The sequence below is a fragment of the Crocodylus porosus genome, unplaced genomic scaffold (genome assembly GCF_001723895.1).
Source record: "Crocodylus porosus isolate Cpor-Errol unplaced genomic scaffold, CroPor_comp1, whole genome shotgun sequence".
NCBI lineage: Eukaryota > Metazoa > Chordata > Crocodylia > Crocodylidae > Crocodylus > Crocodylus porosus.
Genome location: NW_017728951.1, coordinates 24,460,840 through 24,482,108, shown reverse-complemented (window position 1 = coordinate 24,482,108; position 21,269 = coordinate 24,460,840). Strand labels below are relative to the sequence as shown.

Sequence of the window (21,269 nt, the reverse complement as noted above, 5' to 3'; positions counted from 1 at the left end):
CCTGTGTGAAGCTGCTCTCCACAACCCTACCTGGCTGCCACGTGCATGTATGCGTGCCCACATGCATGTGGCACCCCCTGCCTAATCACCCTCTGCCCCCCACCCCCCAGCAGCCCTTTACAACCTGGAACTTTTATTTCCTAATGCTTATCCTGTCTCCTCTCCTCACAAGATGGGCAATTTGGAGCTGCACCCCAAAAATTATTCTGTTCCTTGGCTGCATCCTGAGCTGCTGAAGGCAATGACCACCAACCAGGAGTAAATGTCATCAATTTACTTCTTGTAAGGGCTTTGAGGAGACCAAATGAAAAAAGGACCCTGAGTTCCTTCCAAACCCAAGGTCTTGGCATGATTATTGCCTTTAGTTTTTCCTGTATATCATTTAATGTGCTGATGAGAGTGCTTGGGATTTTTAAGCCATTTTTAATGATAAAAGTTGATATAGAAGATTTATAATCTCTTATGCAGAGGTAGAAGATTAGATGAGTAACTGAGAGACTGAAAGGTCTTCTTATTCCCCTTGGGTGATTTCTTTCCCTCTACAAGCCCTGAAGGGTTTTCCAAGGGATTCAGCTAACATCCACCACACAGGCATACAGATGTCATTTACAGATGCTACATCAGAGCAAAAATCAGGGTTCCTTTTGTTCTTTCCTCTTCCATCAAGAAAAAGCAGCAATTGGACTGGCTTAGATTGCTCTTTCAGGTGCACATGAAGGGGCACAAAAAGGATGCTGAAACTCTGAAAGCTGAGCAGGTGATCCTGTATCAGTTTGGCTAAATGAATTAAGGTAAATAGATGGATGCTTTCCATCTTCCAAATACATTACAACCTACTTGCATTCCCACAACACCCTTGTAAGTACCACCTATCTCACAGGACAAAGTACAACTTGTCAAGGGCCATAGGTGGGTATCAGACTTGAAACAAAGAGGTCCCAGGCCTCTGCTCATGTCATGACTCTCTCCGTTTTGTATCTCGTGTAGCATGTCAGCCAGCGTATGCATGCACACGGCCACTGCATGCCTGGATTTAAGTGACCTTATATCCAGGTCAGCTAGGATAGCCCCTGGGTTTCACCTTGCATGCTTGAAAAATCTTTTGTGACACAGCACACATTCTTATTTTTCATTTTCTCCACCAAACTGTATTTTTTTAATACCTCTAATACATTTGTTTAAGTCATTTGCTGTTCACATGGGCAGGGAACCCTCCAGTGGGACATATATCCAGTAGAACAAACAGCTGAATGGGGGCGGATGGATGCTATCAAAGCTGATCTTCTTTCAGAGGCCATGTCCACAACACTGCTCTGATGTTTCATATTCACCTCATTCACACACCTCAGCTCCTGGAAGAGGCATCCACTATGAGAAGCATGGACCTGCTGTTTTTCTGTTACAAAAGCAACACCCGCAAGCTTTCCAAATAAAAAGCTCAGGCTTTACAGAGGAGGACGCTGTAATCCTAAAAATGCTATCACAAAACTGTCCCGTGTTTTGATCTGGAAAACACAACCCCCTTATACACAATGTGGATCATGATCACACCTGGTAGAGCTTAGCAATGACGACGTTTACAATTTCAAAGCAGCTCCAGGAATTTTTAAGCAGTAAATACTGAAAGGGTTGGGGAATAATCCAGCCCTTATACACATCAGCTCCCTGCATGACAACTGCTCATACTAAGGAAAACAGGCCACCCACATGTCAGCTGCAATTCTCCGCCCTCCCAGAAGTGCTGCCTGAAAGCCCCCCAGGGTGCTGCACTAAACCATCCTGGAGCCTTTCCTGACCTCATTTTTGCTGCTGACACTTGGGTTCTCTGACCCCTGGTTTGTTCCTGAGACGACCTCCCCCCTCCAGCTACATTCCTTATCCGTTTCTAGCTTATCAGTCGATACAGTCACTAAATTACCATACTTGACCCCTTGCACTGCCCCACATGCTAGCTGACCTTGATATTTTAACTTACACTTCTCAGTTTGAACAGGTGTGCACATGGCAATTCTAAATTCAAATACCCAGGGTAGCAGATGTGCTATCCTATCCCTCGTATCAGTGACACTTTGGGGGGCAATGGAGGCAGGAAAGGAGGACAGAAATTTGTGCAATGTTGAGTATTACAATGAGGAGATGTCAGGGCACCCCCGTGAAACTAAGTGTAGGCTTTTTATCTTTTTCTTGCTTCAAATGCCGAGAATCTGATGCTTTTATTTTGACCAACAGTTTTATTACACAGAAATCTGGTCCCTTAACCCTCCTCTATCTTAAGTTTCACATCAGTGTCATCTCCAGTACATGATGGAGAGCAAAGTTATACAAGAAAAATATCAAAAGCTCAAAGGTCACTTGCAGCTCTCCCAATGTATTTCCACTCAGAATGTCAATTTTCCTAACTGCCTTGCTCAAGTGAAACACAAGACACTTCATATCCTTTTTGCCTTCTTACAAGCCAAAGAGCCAGGGAATAAGAGCTCACAATCAGCCTCAGTGGGCATGTCTACATGTGCACATTTACTGCGCAGTAACCAAAATTACTGTGCAGTAACCAAAAATAATTGCGCAGTTCGGGCAGCATCTACACACACATGCCTGTACTGTGCAGTAAATATGAAGATTTACTCTGACCTGGGAGTAAATTTGATACCTGCATCATGCAGGTATCAAACTGATGACCGATTAGGTACTGCGCAGTAATGCACATATAGATTCATAGATGCTAGGGTCAGAAGGGATCTCAACAGATCATCGAGTCCGACCCCCTGCCTAGGCAGGAAACAGTGTTGGGGTGTGCCTATCCAGCCTTCTCTTAAAGATCCCCAAGGTAGGGGAGAGCACCACCTCCTTTGGCAGCCCAGTCCAAATTTTGGCCACCCTTACCATGAAGATGTTTGTCCTGACATCTAGCCTAAATCTCCTCTCTGTCAGTCTGTGACCATTGCTCCTTGTTACCCCAAGAGGCGCCCTGGTCAACAGAGCATCTCTGATCCCTTGCTGCATCTCCCTGATGAATTTGTAGGAGGCCACAAGATCACCTCTCAGCCTTCTCCTGCGGAGGCTGAAGGGGTCCAGGTCCCTCAGTCTCTCCTCATAGGGCTTGTCCAGTCAGCCTTCTCCTGCGGAGGCTGAAGGGGTCCAGGTCCCTCAGTCTCTCCTCATAGGGCTTGTCCAGTCAGCCTTCTCCTGCGGAGGCTGAAGGGGTCCAGGTCCCTCAGTCTCTCCTCATAGGGCTTGTCCAGTAAGCCCCTGACCATACAACTGGCCTCCTCTGGACCCTCTCAAGTCTATCCACATCCTTGAAGTGCAGTGCCCAAAACTGGACGCAGTACTCCAACTGCAGTCTAACCAATGCCACATAGAGGGGAAGTATCACCTCCCTGGACCTATTTGTCATGCATCTGCTGATGCAGGATAAAGCGCGGTTAGCTTTGCTGATGATTTTGTCACACTGATGACTTATGCTCACCTGGAGCCCACTGTGACTCTGAGATCCCTTTCCGCTGCTGTGCTGCTGAGAGGGTCACTTCCCAGCCAGTAGGTTTGCTGGATATTTTTGTGCCGTAGGCGCAGCACTCTGCACTTGTCCTTGTTGCACTGCATCCTATTCTGTACTGCCCACTTCTCTAAACTGTCCAGGGTCTACCTGCAATCGTTCCCTACGCTTCGGAGTGTGCCCTTCACTCCACTATTTAGTATCGTCCGCAAACTTGGACAGAGTACACTTCACACACACATCCAAGTTGCAGATGAAGACATCGAAGAGTACAGGTCCAAGGACTGAACTTTGCGGGACCCCACTGCCCACATCCTTCTAAGTCAATACTGACCTGTCTACTACCACTCTCTGGGTGTGACCCCCGAGCCAATTTGCCACCCACTGGACCATGTAAACATCTGTGTCACAGCCTCTTCATTTATTTATGAGAATGGGATGAGATACCGTACCAAACGCCTTGCTAAAATCCAAGAAAATGACATCTACCTCTACTCCTGCATCTAAGCATTTTGTGGCCTTGTCAGGCATTCACTCTGGAGTAGATGACATGACAAGTTGGCACCCTCACTTACCTCATGGTAACTTGTTTGGGCGCCCACACCCTTTGGTAACAGGGAAGTGAGAAACAGGAAGCTTCCTCACTCTGGGTGGGTGGTGGATCACTTGCGCAGATCACTGCCCTCCATGCAGGGTGAATTACAACATTACCTCCTCAGAGTAAGACTCAAAATCACTTTACTGCTCATAACCAAGCTCAGCTCAGCTCATGGGTCATTTCAAAGAGAAACGCCACGGAGGATGGCAGTTATATCCACTGCGAGCTTTGGTTTTACTAAGAGCCGTGAGCACTTGAAACTCTACTATAGCTGTATGCTGGGAGACCAAGCACAGCTTCTAAGTGAAACACCTCAAGTGAAAATACTCTGAGGAGGAGGAACTTGAGCCTGCTGAGAATTAGCAGCTAGCAACCAGTGGCTGTTTTTTTTTTTTCTTAGGCAAAAGACAAGGCATTGATCAGGATCAGTGACAAAAATCAAGAGGGTAACTCACCAGCAAGCGTGTAATCCATATCAAAACCAAAGCACTTTATCTTTTCCATGGCCAAACTTCTGTTCACAAAGACCCTGTAAAAAAAAAAAAAGAGAGAGAAAATAAACCCATAGGAATAAGCATTTCTAGAATATTGTTGGTTAGAAATACATGTATTTGGCTTGCTATAAAGATACGTATCTGACCTCACACACCCAGACCATTCTCAGTACGTACAAATTGTAACATGCCCAGAAAGCAATACACAGTTCAGCTGAATCTGTCAGTACTCTTGCAACAAAGCCACTATTTTTTTCATGGATAGTCCCAATCGCTGGTGTGCGTATGGACATGGACACATTGCACACACCTGATATAGTCTGTAAAAATCCTGAATTCAGAGTATACAATATCTTGAACCACAGCTCAAATGAGAGCAAAGTGGTTTCAGAGGATGGAACATAAGGCAATTTTTCTGATTAAAAGAAAATATTATAGACAGGTGATGACACAAGAAAACAGTTAGCAATGCTCTGAATCAACACTTGCCATTTACTGTTGGGAATTAATCTGAAAGCTCCAGACACATTTAAAAAGATTGGTCATCAAATTCAGACCAATATTGTTACTAATCATTGATTATAATACAACAGCATACTGAATGAGATGCACCACCTACCCCAGGAGCTTAGGAGAAATATTTATTTAATTGGTAGCAGGGTTAGTCTCCTACTTCTATTTGTTCCTATCAAAATGTTGTTGCAATGTGAATTTAGTCTGAATATTCCCAGGCTTTGTTTTGATACTAATGATTTTAATTCACTGCATTCCAACTATTTAAAAAACAGGACAGGGAACGCAACAAAAACTGCTTTTGGTTGGCTACTACATGAACTAAACCGCTCAGGCTTTCCACTAGTTTCTATCATGCAACAGATCTGTCATTCCTCAGGAGGTCTAGTTGGGGCTTGTCTCAGCTGAAAAGGAAGAATCATTGTTACAAACAAAGCACCAAATTCAGCTGTTGTAGAGAATCTCAGGTTTTCAACGAGGCTGTCCTTGGCTACAAATTCAAATTGTGCTAAAGCTATCACAGCAGGGGGGCGAAAATGCCTAGAGCATTTTTTTTGCAAAAGGATACTAATATCTGGGCATTTGCTCCACTCTCACTTTGGCTGGGAATAACAGGCAGAAAAAATAGTCTTCTTCAAACCTGACTTCAGTAACACTTCCTTCTGGAAGGAGTGTGACAGAGAAGAAAAATACCATTAAGCAGCTGAGACAGTATATGGAGCAACAAACAGTCTCTAGTTCGGTAAAGTTTCTAGTTGCAGGTGGTCCTGAAACTCTCCTCCGAACCTCACTGCGTGCTAGGTACCCTTTGTAACGAGGTCTGTGACTACATGTGTCAGGCTCCTGAAGCTAAAATGTTACCGGCAAACAGCGAATGTCAAGATCAAGCTCTCGTACTTCTATGTAAGCAGCCTTACCTCATCTCTCACCGATGGGCTTCTTGTAAAGTTTGCAGCCGTCTGATTCATCGACTTGCCTGAACCACATTACACAATTCCTGACAGGCTTTTCTAGTACCAATGCAATTTTGTTTGGATCTGATTTAACTTTAGAAAGACCATTATGTCTGAACCAAGCCCTCGGATACTGTATTTCTTCCTGGATGGTGCTATAGAGAACACATCTGTGGCTAATTTAACTAGTCACTGGATATCGTTGTTGTTCCACACAAATCCATTTGGAATAGAGTTTCTTTGGCAATAGTATACTTTACCCCTAACCTTCCACACTCACTGTGGGAGTCACAGTTTCCTGGCAAACTGCCTGCCTTTGACAATGGGGTTTGTCACAGAGGGGATTCAGGGGTTAAAGACAACTATTTTTCTCAACAGATTTATATAACATCTAAGCAAGATCATAAATGAAGGGGGGAAAACTGTAAATAACTACCGGGATACAAAAGCCTCTTGCAAATACCAGATGAGGTCATAAACCACGTAAGCTGCTCTCTTGAAATAAAATACACAGCTTTCGGGGCTAGGGGACAAAAATGGGCTGAATCTGCCGTGTGAACCTTTGGGGTTTAAAAAAGCCTTTCGATAACTCTGAGTTAGGACGTGCCAATTCTAGATGCTATCTGAAAAATGAGACCTTTGTTATGAAGGAGACGGTTGCGTTCAGTTGCTACTCATGCCAGGAAATGCTAATGCAAGCACACTGGCATGCCGCAGATTCCTGATCTAAAAGCTGCTTGTTTGCTTCTAAAAGAGGAGGGGGGATTTGAGAAGGGGACAATACAGTTCTGGGAAAGTTAGAAACAGGTTTTGCCCTAGTCGCAGGGCTTGATTTTATACACCACTTCAGTCTCTTCTCAAACGGGTCAACAAATTTGGAAAGCCTACTTCACCTCTGACATTCCTTTCAGTGACCTGCTTCAAAATGCTCGACAAAATACAGGCAAACTGAACCGTGCTGGAGACCCCATGGGTTTTGCAGCTGCCAGGAAACGGCTTACCTCACTTGCTGCAGCTATACACCCCTTGGGATGCCTCTAGAGGTACATGAAAATGTTTCTATGACATCCACCCATCCTGGTCTTGCCTAAGATCCGCTATTCTACACCACACCCAGAATATAGCTAATGACCTGGAAATTGTACCCAGACAGGTTTAATGACACCCTAACATTTCATCCTGAAGGTTTTCTAAGCACCTTACAAACTGATTTTCCAACAAAAAAGTAGCCACTTCCCCTGCTACCTCTGGGGGTGAAACACAGCAAGCATTTAAATGCAATTCTATCATGCAATGTTATCAAAACAGGAAATCAAGAATATTTTAAGCTTTTCAAAAGGGAGAGTTTTCATTAGACAAAAAGTAATTACTAACACTGGCTAGGACAGAAGAATTAATATGGCTATTCTGGTGAAAGTTACAACAAGATCTTTAATGACTACAAATTCTTAGGACCTCAGCGTTAGATACCAATCAAAAAACGGTATGTCCTATACATCTTGGTAAGTAGCTGGTTAAGTACCAACTCACAGCCAGATCCGACAAATATTTACTATCAGAAAGCCTTCCAACTTACAGAGTCCCGCTCAAATTGGCGAGGCTAGTCAAACTAGGCAATACAGGCAGTCCTCGACTTACAATGTTTCGAGTTACACCGTTTTGCACTTACAACTTTTATAAATTAATGCCCCATTTCAATTTTCTGATGTCAGTTTCAACTTTACAACACTTGACCCAATGTGGCGCCACGCCAGTGAACAACTCCACTGTGTCATGCATCTCCCTGGAGAACACCTGCCCAAACTTCTTGGACACTTTCTTTAAGAAAGCAGACAAGACTCCAGAAAAACCTGCAGCCAAGACTCCTGAGAAGACTCCAGCCAAGAACTCTTCAAAAAGTCCAGCAAAGTCACCTCAGAGAAGTTCTTCCAGATCAATATGATTGCTATTTACAACATAAATATATTAATGTAGCTATATTACTCATCTATAATTGATTGACTACAGAATTCTGGGGTATTTGGGGTGAAAACAGGGTACCGGGCCTTGGTTCAGGAACCAATTCCCCATTTATAACATCATTTCTTATGAGAAAATTGGTTCCAAGTTACAACATTTCGACTTAAGACACGGTTTTCAGGAACCAAATGTGTCGTAAGTCCGAGGACTGCCTGTACCTGCAAGCATCCAGAACTTGGAAAAGTCCCACGTACTGCATCACCACCGCTATTCCTGGGAACATCTAGATGCTCTGTGGACATTTCTCACTAGTCTCAAGCCTGTTTTGTTTGATTGCTGTGTTGGGATCAAAGCCAGAAGTAGCAGGCTTGATGAAGAAAGCAACTTTGAAATCAAAAATACTGATCAAATATATATTTACTGGTTAAAAAAATGTTTCAAAGTCTTCTCAAGTGATACTGTATGGAGAGAAATGACAAAAGCACCCTTGATCTAAAAGCTGTAAAGCAGCAGCAGAGACACAGCAGTTCTTTTATTCCTAAAATATCTTAGAAGACTGATCCTTTCGTCTTTAAAGAAAAAGGAGAGGTGACAGATTTTCTAAGTACTTCTAAGTAGTTAAATGAGGTATCAAAGAAGCTCTGGGAGTGCAAGTAGAGAAATCATCTGTACTGTTAGCAGGGCTGTTTAAAAAGTCAAAGTAAGTTGGAAAATAAAGCTCACTGAAAACTTTTGCATGCAACGATGTGTGAAACACTAAGAACAATTTCCCTCTTGCCAGAATCAGAGAGAAGATATCCATTTAACTTCTATCGATTTTGGTCTTTCCCATTAGAAAAAGCACTGGAGTTAAAATCAACAAGTTATAGACACTTAACAGCCCCAAGGAACAAGATTAATCAAATGTCAGCACAGCACGAATTCTTCCTTAAAGTTCTTCCCTGCACTGACCATCAGACATTATTATTGCAGACTCCCTGGTCCCCCCTCTCCACCCTCATAATACATCTTCTTAATACAATATTCTTGCCTTCTATATCATCTTCATCCCTTTCCCCATAAATGTTCTCTGCATGTCCTGAAAGGCATACAAGTATGACCACTTTTTTCAAAGGGCAGAGGTGTCCCTATTACCCTAAACTCCTTTTCAGTCTCCAACTTTCAGTGCTCTCCTCGTATAGGACATGAATGTGAGGAACTTAAGTTTACCTTCTTGTGGGCACATCTACGTGAGACACTAAATGCATAGTAAGCCAATTCTACTGCACATTAGTGCATCACAGCAAAAGCTGTGCTAATGCACTAATTCACACTAGAACTAGTCTACTGCACATTAGCATCACTGAAAAACCATGTGCTGTCGCTGCTGCGGAGTAGCACCGGTTACTGCACATTGAGTTAGCACCTGTTATTACAGGTACTAAACTTAATGCACAGTAACAATGGCGTATTAATGCATGTGTAGATGCGCCCTGTAGGAGCATGGTAGCAACAGAAGGTAGAGGCTAAAACTGGTCTCCTTTTATCCACTGCTTCCAGTCCCTTCTCCAATGTGCAGCCTCCTCATAAGATGGTACACCCAAGAGCTTGTCAGCCCCTGTGCACGAGCCATCTTTTCTGCATATTATGATATGACACAAGAGTAAATTAGCTTCACTTGCCCCACTATTTACGCATACTCTTACGGTTCCCAGTCAGTGGGTGCTAGCACAGGATCAGCTAATTGCTCTAAGAACGGAAGGTAATTTGCTGGAATACAGAGATTTAAGGGTCTGCAAGTCCCAACAAATGCTGGCACAACTAACCAGAAATCAGGATTTGAGCTACCTGGTTTCTGAGCTTTGGTTGCCTGAAAGTTGGTCTACAACAGAGATGTGATTCAGACCTACAGCTTTTTAAAGCAAAACACTGAAAAGAACTTGGCTAATCTAGAAAAAAAGGGGTTCAAAATGAACTGGGCATTGTAAGCAGGGGGAAACATTAGCCAAGAAGGGGCAGGCAAGGTTCTTTGGGTAGATGTGATATCTTTTATTAGACCAACCGAGTAGTTGGAACAAAGTTACTCAGATCTATTCAGTTAGTCTAATAAAAGATATCACATCTGCTCAAATAACCTTGCCTACCTATGTCCTTAGACCAATACAGCTACAACCAAAAACCCAGCCGAGAAAGGGGAAATTTATCCCTTAACTCAGGGGTTGGCAACCTACAGCCCGTGGGCCAGATCTGGGCCGTCAAGAGACTGCATCCAGGCCGCAGTGAGCAGGGGCAGGTGGGAACCAGTGCCAACCTAGAGGGCACCCCCAGGTCTCCTTCACTGGCACATGCCCCTTTACTGCCCTGATCCAGTTTTCTGCAGTGCTTCCTGCTGCTGCCCCAGCCCTCCCTGCTCTGTCTCTCTCTCGTACCCCCTTACTGCAGCCTCCATTTCTCTCACCGCTGAATTCATCACTCTGACAAATAGATTTGGCAGCAAGGGGCAAAGGGTGGCAGTGGCAGCAGTGGCAGTCGGAGGCTGTGAAAGTGAGAGAGCAGCCCTCAGCACAGAGTGGGGAGGGCTCAGGGGCTTGGAGCAGCAAGTGGCCAGGTCACAAGAAGCCGCCCAACTTCAAAGCCAGCTGCCATATTTCGGCCTGCTGCTCCTTAAAGATTCCTGTCCCTGCGCTAATCAGCAATTAAACATCAAGGTTTATGTCTCGGCAGAAAGCCCAAGAGCATAGCAACTGTCTTATTGCTTGTTTCCTTTTTCAGATTTAAGAACTGTCCTGGGTTACAGAAAAACACATTATATAATAGGGAAGAACGAAGCGCTGGACATGCAGATGGCAGTACAACCATCTGACGTTCATCACAGCTGCAGTTCACCTTTATCCTAGTACAATGGAAATGATCCTGGTTTTGCAAACTAACTTAACCACTGCTGAGGCAAACACCTGAATGCCAGCTCTGGCACAGTAAGAAAGGAGGACTGCCTGGACAATAAGGAAGAATCCTTTTTTATTGGGTTTATGCAAAAGCTGACAAGCAATCTGTGCCTGCAATGAAACAAACATATGTAGCATTCCTGTACCATGACCAGTGAAACGCTCCAGGATTACACAACTGAGAAGGAGACTTGGCATGTCTTCCAGTGCCTAATAAGCAACAGAAACAGAACTAACACAGTGGGGGAAGGGGCCCTGGAGCAGTCTCTTTGCATAATTACATTTTCAAAACATGTCAGGAAGGCTCCTAGAGCAAAGAGTATGGATCTTTTTTCATGGAGGGTGTGTTTAAACCAAAAATAAAAATAATTACAATAAATTTAAGGCAGAACCTTAATGACATGATAGGCATGGTAGGGCCTGTGAGTGCCTGTTTTACAGTTCTGTTTTATAAAAGCCTATAGCGATAAGTTTTTGCTTAAACCATCCCAGATCTATATGCTCGCTTCCTCAACATTGAGACCATTTGCTTTCTTCTGTACTTTAAAACGAAACATCTTCAATTAGCAGCAAAAATGACAAAGCAAGTTAAGGGAGCAAAATGGATCCCTCTGTTCCGTTCTGTCAAATGTATTGTTTCTCCTCCTTCACATCAAAGGGGTGGCTCTGAAAAGTAGGCGCTACGCTGTAGAAGAGCAGGTTTCAATCTGTGGTCCGCAGACCCCTGGAGGTCTACAGGCTATGTCTAAAGGGTCTGCAAAAGACGACCATGATCAATCAAAAGCAGGTGAATAGCCACATTTATCATTCAAAAGGGGTCCACACCCCCCTCCAAATGAAAAAAGGTTGAAAACCAGTGCTCTAGACCTGCTGCTCGTGACATAACTACTCTTTCACCACCAGAAAACAAGTCCCCTCTGCTGTGCAGAAGTTGGAGGAGACATCTACACAAGATGCTGACTGTGCAGTAGCTCATTACTACTGTGCAGTAATATCGCGCGGCATGAAGCATGATGCAATGCTACTGCGCAGTCAGCATTACTAAAAAACAGTTCAGGGATGCTACTGCGCAGTCATGTAGTACTTGTACACAAGGACTAAAAGCATCTCGTGTAGATGTAGAGACAAGGATGCAGAGCCCTGCTGGAAAAAGTTACCATATAGTATTTTGGCTGAGGCTAACAAGTGACTTCCAAAAACTACAGTGAAACAAAGCTGATCTGGGACTGACCAAAGACATTTTGAACAGAAACATGCGGGTGCCCTGAAAAGAATATTTATGCTGCGCCAGTGCTGCTCTTCGAAATGCTGGGTGCCTCGGCACCTCCCAGATGTGGATTAATAAATGCATAAACTTTCAAATTCCTGAAATCAGCAGAATGGCGCTGACTCCTGCTAACTCTTGTCCCCTTTGGCAGGCCTTGCTCGTTCTGCGCATTATTCAAATAACTTATTTCCTTATGTTTTCCTTCTTCAACGCACACAAGCCAACAGAGTTCCCTTTTAGTCCCTCTTCAACCTAACCTTTATAACCGGTCATCCTGTTTTTAATAATTTCTTTTGGAGACAGTAGCTGGACCTGCATGTTGGGAAAAGGTTCAGTTATGGGGCTGAATAAAGACTCAGATCTGACAGCACTTAATCTCATGAATAGTTCAGACAGTAACTTCTGATGTCCTGGTCTGAAACGTCACTGAGCACAATGCCCTTGCGATGTGATAGTAACACCCCAACTGGAAAATCTGGAAGTGACCTGAAACCAACAGTCTGGTTTTGCTGATGACAGCACAGGGAAGGTCAGATCCAGAAATGTAACTGTGATCCCCTCCCTGTGAAATTCGGAGGGATTTAGACCGAACACTCTAATGTCCATTTCTGTTTCTATTCAAAGGGTTTACTTCCTAAGCACAGCAATGTCCCAAGTCAAGCCCATATGCATCCCACCCTCAAACAACATCCCATCTGTTCCAAAGAACAATTCAGGCAGTAAGTTATGGAGTGTTTTCAGATGTAATGTCTTTATGATTAATTTGGTGACCATGCTGCTCCCTCAAAAATTGCTCCATTCCTCCTTTTCCTGACCCTGAGCACTAAAGTGTAGTAAGCATGCTGAGCTGCACAATGTCTTCCAGTGAGGTCGCACAAGTACAAATGTGCCTTGAATATGGTCTGCCATGGTCTCCTATGGCTCCCTCAGCACTGATCAGCTCAAGCAACCCTGCAAAACCCACGTATAACCCATCTGAAGGCCTCTGGCATTGAAGAGGTAGAACAATGCTTCCGGGTGTTTATTTACACGGAGTTCCCCTCGTCTGCCACATTTATCTACTGGCAATTTACCATCACATTGTCTGTTTTGCTAACCAAACAGACAAACTATTTCAAGTTTCACATTAAACTCAGTATAACATTTCCAGATGTTCATTCTCATGGCTACAGACTGCTGAGCCTGCTTGAATAAGATAAAAACAGGAATAAAAACCAAATGTATTATTTTGGATAGTGTTAGAATTTAGAATCTTGAAGAAATTAACAAAAATAACATTTCAGCATTAGCCCCCTTATGTCTTTGGATGCTCCAAAAAGCCAAAGGACTAATGGATTAAACAGTTTTGTCTTATTGCTACTCATTATATAGCACTTTCCATCAAAGAATCTCAAAGCATGTTATCAACTTTAATTAACTCATATCATCTCTAGGAGATATTCTACCGGTAAACTGAGGCACAGAACTATGAAGTAACTTGGCCAAGGTCTTACTGCAAGTCAGTGGCAGAGGTAGGAATAGGACTGAGAAGGCTCAAGGCCAAGTTCCTGTTCGAGCCAGTAGAGAACATTGCCCTTCAAAAACAATACCACCGTGGCTGGTAATTTCCAAATCAAACCTCAGAGCAATGTGATCTCAAATGACAGATATTGAACCTGCCCAATTTGTAACTCTGATGAAAGGGCCAACTCAGTCTTACTGCCCGGCTAGATCACCCCCAAAACAACATAATATAAAGTAAAACCAAACCTGATTTCTGGTTCTAGGGAATTGTCCGTGATGACAGCAGATGAAACCTCAACTTTTTCCATCATTCCCCTTAACTAGTTGCAGCTGTTGTTGAAAACTCACCAGAGCTATCTATGGTAATCCAGAAGCTGACTAGAAGTGTTTGCTCCAAGTTAACAAATAGACAACAGGGCAATTTGGTGGCTTATAGTCACCTTAGTTCCTGTCTAATTCCAATCATGTTAAATGATAGTATTCCTACAGAGGGATTGGCCTAGTGATTATCTTCAACCAGGAAATATCAACAACCACCGCCAAGGGAGGAGGCCTCACACATGCACACACCAAAAAACCTCTGAATAACAGCACATCAATATTATTCCCACGTTAAAATCTATGGTACCAATGCCAGAAATGCAGTATCTTTTTTACTGATCATCTCCATCAGAACCTAGATGTAATTCAGTCTCTGCGTTAATTCAGCTTCAGACGTCTTCTACGAACAGCCTCCAACAATGTCTCACAACTGGGCTTGTTGTTGACATCAACAGTAGCTGAGATGTCCCCCGAAAGGCTGCGCACAGGAAGTAAACCCAGTAAAGTCACTGTCTACTGATCACTTGAGATTCTGCTACTGTTTTACAGCCTTCCCGGTGACTTCTGGGAGTACAGAAAACAAGTGCTCTAAGCCCCAGATATGCCCCAAAGCCAACATTTCATTCAGATTTCTTTTAGTTTGGCTAAAACTCATTATCCACTGATTTTCCTTTAAAATACCCACTGAGGTTCATATTTGCAAGCTGTCCTTGATGTACTCAGCAACAATTATGTTGTAATAACATCCACAGGACTGTAATTTCTGAAACAGCTATACCAGTCAATTCAAACAGTAAGCAAACCGGAGGGAGGGGGGCGGGGGCAGGTGGGACCAAAACCCCAAACCACCAAGGTTTGATTTGGAGAATCTTGCCTGTGGAATTCACACCCGTGATTATCTACTCATTCATTAGGCTCTGAATCAGTATACAATGCACCAGTTAAACCAGTCTCAGATTGGGATTTCTGCCAACAATGTTAAATATTTAAAACCAACTCACCCAGATTGATGTAACCCAAAATGTCCAACATTTGGGGCAATCTATAATTTAAAAGGGACAAGTTTAGGTGACAAACAAAATTTCTATTTCTTATTTTAGGTTGTCAAAGTCTTAATATGAATTAAAAAATTTTCACTATTTTTTCTAAATAGTAATGATTTGGTTGGATTGGAAAGTTCACCCCTCAAGCATTTCAACTTTGTGTACATGAAAACCAGAATGCTGCATTAACTACACAAATTCAACTGACCAAGCTGACTTAAATAAATGATAAAAAAGGTGAAATGATCTTTAAAATTATTTCAGAATAATGAAATTAGATACAGTAACAGTTAAAGGAACAGGAGGGTTTTGTTTGATTTTAGTTCAGTGAATGCTTTTAACCCAACAGGCTCTCTTTAAGCTAATCAAAACTTATCACTAATGATAGTTGTATTCTCAATTGGCAGCTTTACTACAGATATAATCTAGTCAATCTCATATGTTCAAAAATAATGAATCAGTATCCAAAAAACATCAGATCAAGACATTCTTAAAAATAACAAAACTATGGTTCTATTTATTTTTCTTTTAGTGTTTGATTATTAGGAGTCATGTTTCCTCTGCAACTATAAAAAATTAAAATGAAAATTTGAACAAGCATGTGATTCCAGAAACTGGGTGACAACAATGAAATCAGAAGAGATGGCAACACAGGAACAAGCTTCTTTAGGATCCATGCTTTATTTTGAAAGTGCAGTTCTCTTTTAGCAAGCCATCAACACGACTGTTTTATTTTAAGAAAAATAAGCCAATAACTCAATAGTTTTAAAAAGGTGGAACTGATTACTTTAATAACCCAGGCTATCCAGTGTTGTATAATTACAAGCACACCAATAAATTATTATGGGTAGGACAAACTACAATAAGCCAATGAAGTTTCACATAACCAGGAATTGAAATAGTGCATTAGGAAAAGCTGGCCCTGGGTGTGAATACAAAAATCGCAGGAGCTGCCAGAAACAGTGCACTAGGGATAAACTCATTTTACAATGTTACAATACCCAATTATCAAAATAAGGCCCATGAAACTGATACACTAAATCCATTACTAATGCCTCTGTGCACATTTCTAGGAATTGTTTTCAAAATCTAGCGCAGATTTATGCTACAGTTTTAGCATTAGGTTGTTTTTTAACACAATGTTGAATTCCAAACCTAAATAGAAAATCTGTCTCTTTCAATGCATTTCAAACTTACGTTTTCAATGGAAATGCAAAGACCTAACAGTAGTTCCAGCTAACATATATTAAGATAACTCCTAAGACTACAGTAGGATAATCAGACTATGACAGACTGTTTTCGGATACTCAGATCACAGTCCTGTACATCTTTTACTAAATGAGTAGTCCCATTGGCTCTAGGGAATTATTTGTGAGAAGAAAGACTTCTCACATGAGTAATGGTTAATAGGATCAAACCCTGAGAGCATACACTCATCCCAAAAAGTCCTGTCTTTTTCTATACTGGACAGTGCTTAGCACACCTGTCACCTTTCTAAATAATATAAAATACATGCAGAGCTAAGTCACCAGAAACAAATACAGGCCTGATTCTGATTTTATGTACACCAATCCAAATCAGAAGGAACAGTCACTGGTTGAATCCTGGTCCAACTGAGGCAAATGGCAAAGTTTCATAGAGGCCTTTACTCAAGGAAGATACAGAGGTATAAAACTATAAAGCCTTTTCTGTTTGCATTATCACAGAGCTGCACCCATCAGTTTGATTATGGCACAGACTTTTCTACAGGTCCTTCCTATCCCAGGAGAGTCTCTCTCACATCCTGACTAGCCAGCTGGCATAAGGGATGCAAATGCCATCAAAACATCCATACACCAACATACATGCAATAGAAAATGTCAAAGTTTTGGCTATCCACCTTGGGATTAATTATTTACATGTGCCAGCTTGCGCACCTTTGACTAACCGAGCATAGTAAGGTGTTTTCCTGTATTCTTAGCATCCAAGATACATAACCTGTAAAACACCTTCTCAGAGGTGAATCACAAAGGCAATGTGACCTTTAGATGTAAAATATCTATTGAGAAACCTGGTTTTTGCATTTCCTATATCAGATTTCCACCTCCCTCAAAGATAGTCCCACATTTACTTGCATTTTTACACTGGGATTCTTTCAAAAGACTTAAAACAACTGCTCTGAGTTGTGCAAAAGGAAAGACAAAGATATACTTTGAATATCATGTCACAGTTGCATGCATTTATAAAATCGCAGTTATATTTTTAAAATGGATGTCCCCCAAACACAAAAAGTAACAGTGAGTTTTCTAAAGCGTTCTTTGATTGTCAGCTCTCCAGTGAAGTCTTCTATTAATGTACAGAATGCATCTCCCTCTCCAGGTGATCCTGTGTTTATAGCACTGAACTGGGATTCATGAGATGAGGGCTCTATTCTTGGCTCTACCCAATTTCTTGTATGATCTATTCTCTCTGTACTGAAGTTCCTTCTCTGCAAAGTAGAGATAATATTTTTTTTACTCCACACTTTGACCATCTTGTCTATTTTAAACTGTAGGCACTTCCAGGGATTGACTCTCTCTTACTATAGCAGTACAGTGATTTGCACAATGGAGCCCTGATCTTATCTGGGGCTTCTACGTGCAACTGTAACATAGACAATAGTCTTATTAGGTATGATTCTAAAATACTTTTATTTCTGTTCTTATATTTATCTGTCCCATACTAATGTGTCTTCCACTTCAAAGTCTAAGCAGTATCTATACTCTACCACTTTGCATTGCAACAATGGGAATGGGCTGGAACAATTACCAGGATAGTTTTGCTACTGGGTATTAATCAACTTGAAAAAATGCCTGATAGTTTCTATTGCAAAATCTAACCTCTGATTAACCTTTCCACCTAGTATATTGCATAGATCTGAACTGCCTGATCTGTAAACTCCAGCAGGGAAGCACAATGTTGTCTTGTATTCTGGCTTACACTGAGGTTCTGAAAATATGGGGGGGAGTCTCTGGCAAGAACCAGTAAGAAATTTCTTTTACAGTTTGCTTTCCTAACCCTAGACCTTTTGGCCCTAGGGGCCAGATGACTGGTGTGGGGCTGGTACATTGGCCAGATTTAGTCCACTGGCCTGATTTGGCATGTGTCCCCAGCCCCATGCACCAACTGAGTCCTGTCCCCATGCACCAGATGCCCCATGGCCCTGGCCTTGGACACCAGATCTGCCCAGACCTGGGTGTCAGATCAGGCTATGCCCTAGATCAGTGGTTCTCAAACTTTTTCTTTTTGTGGACAAGTTGAAAATTGGTGAGGGTTTTGGTGGACCACTTAATCTTTGTCATCAGAAAAATCAAGTGCAGGGCCAAGTACAGACAATCTTGATTGTTCCACAACCTTTCTAAGGACCACCTGAATGGAGCTCACAGATCAGCGGCGGTCCGTGGACCATAGTTTGAGAACCTCTGCCCTAGATCATGCCTGCAGCTCCCGCCCCTCATACAGAGCTGTATCATCTGGCCCACAGGGCTTGGAAATTGCTGGTGATGGAGTGGTGGCAGCATTAATTGCCACTGCTCCCCTGTTGCCACATTTCTGGACTTGTCATTCAGCTCGTGGGGCTTCTCACATGACTTTGCAGGCCAGATCTGGCCCACAAGCCAGAGGCTGAACCCTGCTGCTCTAGACAACACCTAACTGCGACTCATATTACATGACTGTCTTACCGATGATATGCTTCTCGGCGGTACTTTTTCATAGCGAGCCCATCCATATTTGCAGGGAGATCTGCTGCATTCTGGAGTCGGTCGCTCCATGAGGTTGTCATTTTTAAACGAGCGCTTAATTCTGGAAGAGACAAAAGAGAGAACTTGCTTAACTTGGAATGCATGTTTCACAAAAGCATTGTAAAGCTGTTTCCTGGCTGCGAAAGAATGAGACTGTTCAGGATATAATGCAAGGTGCCCAATGAAATAGCAAATCCTGTGTATAGGTCAAGCAGGAACTAAAATAAATTAATATAAATATAAAAAACTTAAGGGTTTGTACCTGCTGACACATGAGGCCTAGAAAACATATATTTGTGCTGCTTCAATACAAAGGCACTAAAATATCAGAACAAGTATTTTCCATTTGTAATCCCAATTTAACTTCATCACGTTTCAGTTCATCTTTCATTCATTCCAATATTTGTTCTAAGTTAAATAATGTAGCTCCAGTATAATAAATATCCACAAAACGAGAAGAGGTACACGCAAGGAACAAGAGTTTTTTTGTTTGTTTTTTTTCAACTGAGACTATAAATGAGCTGGAGACACAAGCAGAGAGATTCACTTGGGGCGGAGGGCAGGGTGTCTGGTGGGTAGACTAGCACAGAGGGGTTTATACTAGCAGCTGTGAGACTGGATTTGAAGATACAGGACTTGTCTTCACAGCTAAAAATGGTGGATTTTTTACTTTGGGGTAACTCACCTGAGCCTATGGGGAACATTACACACACGCATAACATTGACAATGCAAATGTTAATTATTCATCTCCTATCACGTAGGTAAGAATTACTGTTTTCATTTCACAATAGGGAAACTCAGGCATAAAAAAGTTAAATGATTTGACCAAGGCCAAAAATTGGTTTGCTGTTAAACATACCACTCCTGTACTCAGATTCCTAAAAGTATACAGATGGTTTTAAAACACGGGGAGCAATTTTGATGGCTGCAGTCCTTGTGTGTGAGGGGGTGTCTAGATATTATCAGATGGTTGTGAAATTATATAAAAATCAATTTGTCTACAAAACCAAGTCCCCTGATTAGCTCTCTCTGTTGCCTTCCAGTAACTAAAAGCAGCGTTTACAAATGCATCTTGTGCAGCACCCTAAAGGTCACCAAAATGAGGGTTTGGCAGCCGGCCTGAGGGAACGCATTCCAGAGCTGAGAGCTCTCTACCAAGAATTCCCTGCCACACGCACAGGTCAGCTGTGGAAACAGGGAGTAGCAACATTGCAGCCAACTGCAACTTCCACAAACAGGTCTACGGGGAGAAGCGGTGTCTGGAATAGCCGGCTCCCAGGCCATTTAGGGCTTACAAATAATTACCTCCAATGAAGCAAATGAAAGGCTGTGCGGAGCACAAAGCATTTCGCTATGTGCTAACATCAACTTTCCTCGCCTACAAGGCAAGCACTCTGCACCAGCTGGGCAGTCACAAGCAGAAAACTGAAATCATTCAGGATGGAAAAGACAAAAGGAAAAATGACCGTGGCGATTTTTATATGAAAAGGGAAGAGTCAGCAGTTCCAGGTTAGCTGCCAATGACAAAGCACTTCAGGATACCGGGATCTAACAAGACCTCAAGATTTGCAAGGGACAAAGACAAAGAGATGACTTTGGTCCCCCAGTGAAGGGAGCAGCCACAGATCTGTCAGTTCCTCAAGCTGCTTCCAACACCTGCCAGCACCATCTCTGTCTACATCAGTGGTTTTCAATCTTTTTTCACTTGTGGACTTCTAAAAAATTTTGAACAGAGGTGAGGATGCCTTTGGAAATTTAAAATGGAGGTGTGGACACCTTTGAATTGTAAGTGTGGGTATTCCCATACTTTTGATTGATCATAGTCATCTTTTGCAGACCATCTGTGGACCCTCAGGGGTCTGCAGACCACAGGCTGAAAACCACTGCCCTACATTAAAGACATGGAAGCAATGTCCTGGAACAGATATCAACCAATTCAGAAGTGACACTGGTCCGACTACCTTTTCAGAGGCTGCATCAGTGAACAGCAAAACCCTCCAGACTCCACTGCAGTATAAGAACATAAAAAGATCTGTGTGCCCCAGTCAAAATTAGAAAACTTTCTCTATTACTCTAGCCTCCTATCACCATTTCATTTGTTCTGTGTCATCTTCATACCATGATAAACAGAGATTGATGATGACTCGCTGGAAAGGTGGAGCTGTCTACGACCCTCAATACCAGGATCCAATAGCTGGGCAACATCAGCGCTCAAAAATCCCAGAACACAGTTGTGTTCAATAATCCCCCAGCTGCTGAAAATATTTTGAAGGGTCACCTCCAATCATGGCCTGATGTAAATAAGGAATCCATGGAGCTGAGTGAGGACATGAGCAATGTGGCTATCCTTTCCTGCATGTATAAGAAAGTAGCTAGTATCATTCTGTGTATACTGGAGATACAGGAAAGCTGAGATTCGAGTGAAATACAGAAATC

General features: G+C 42.6%; 1 protein-coding gene across 5 annotated transcripts in view; it reads right to left on the bottom strand.

Annotated features, from left to right (window-relative positions):
- Nucleotides 1-21,269, bottom strand: part of NT5C2 (5'-nucleotidase, cytosolic II) — a 74,765-nt gene that overhangs the window by 33,088 nt on the left and 20,408 nt on the right. For 2 of the 5 annotated variants that reach the window (XM_019555660.1, XM_019555661.1), the window contains exons 2-4: nucleotides 18,773-18,893; nucleotides 15,030-15,070; nucleotides 4,550-4,623 (exon numbers count right to left, since the gene is read on the bottom strand). In XM_019555660.1, coding sequence (XP_019411205.1) covers nucleotides 4,550-4,623; nucleotides 15,030-15,070; nucleotides 18,773-18,893 — 236 coding nt within the window. Of the gene's footprint in view, nucleotides 1-4,549; nucleotides 4,624-6,018; nucleotides 6,039-15,029; nucleotides 15,071-18,772; nucleotides 18,894-21,269 lie in introns of those variants that run through there. The other 3 variants (XM_019555663.1, XM_019555664.1, XM_019555665.1) reach the window with 2 other exon arrangements.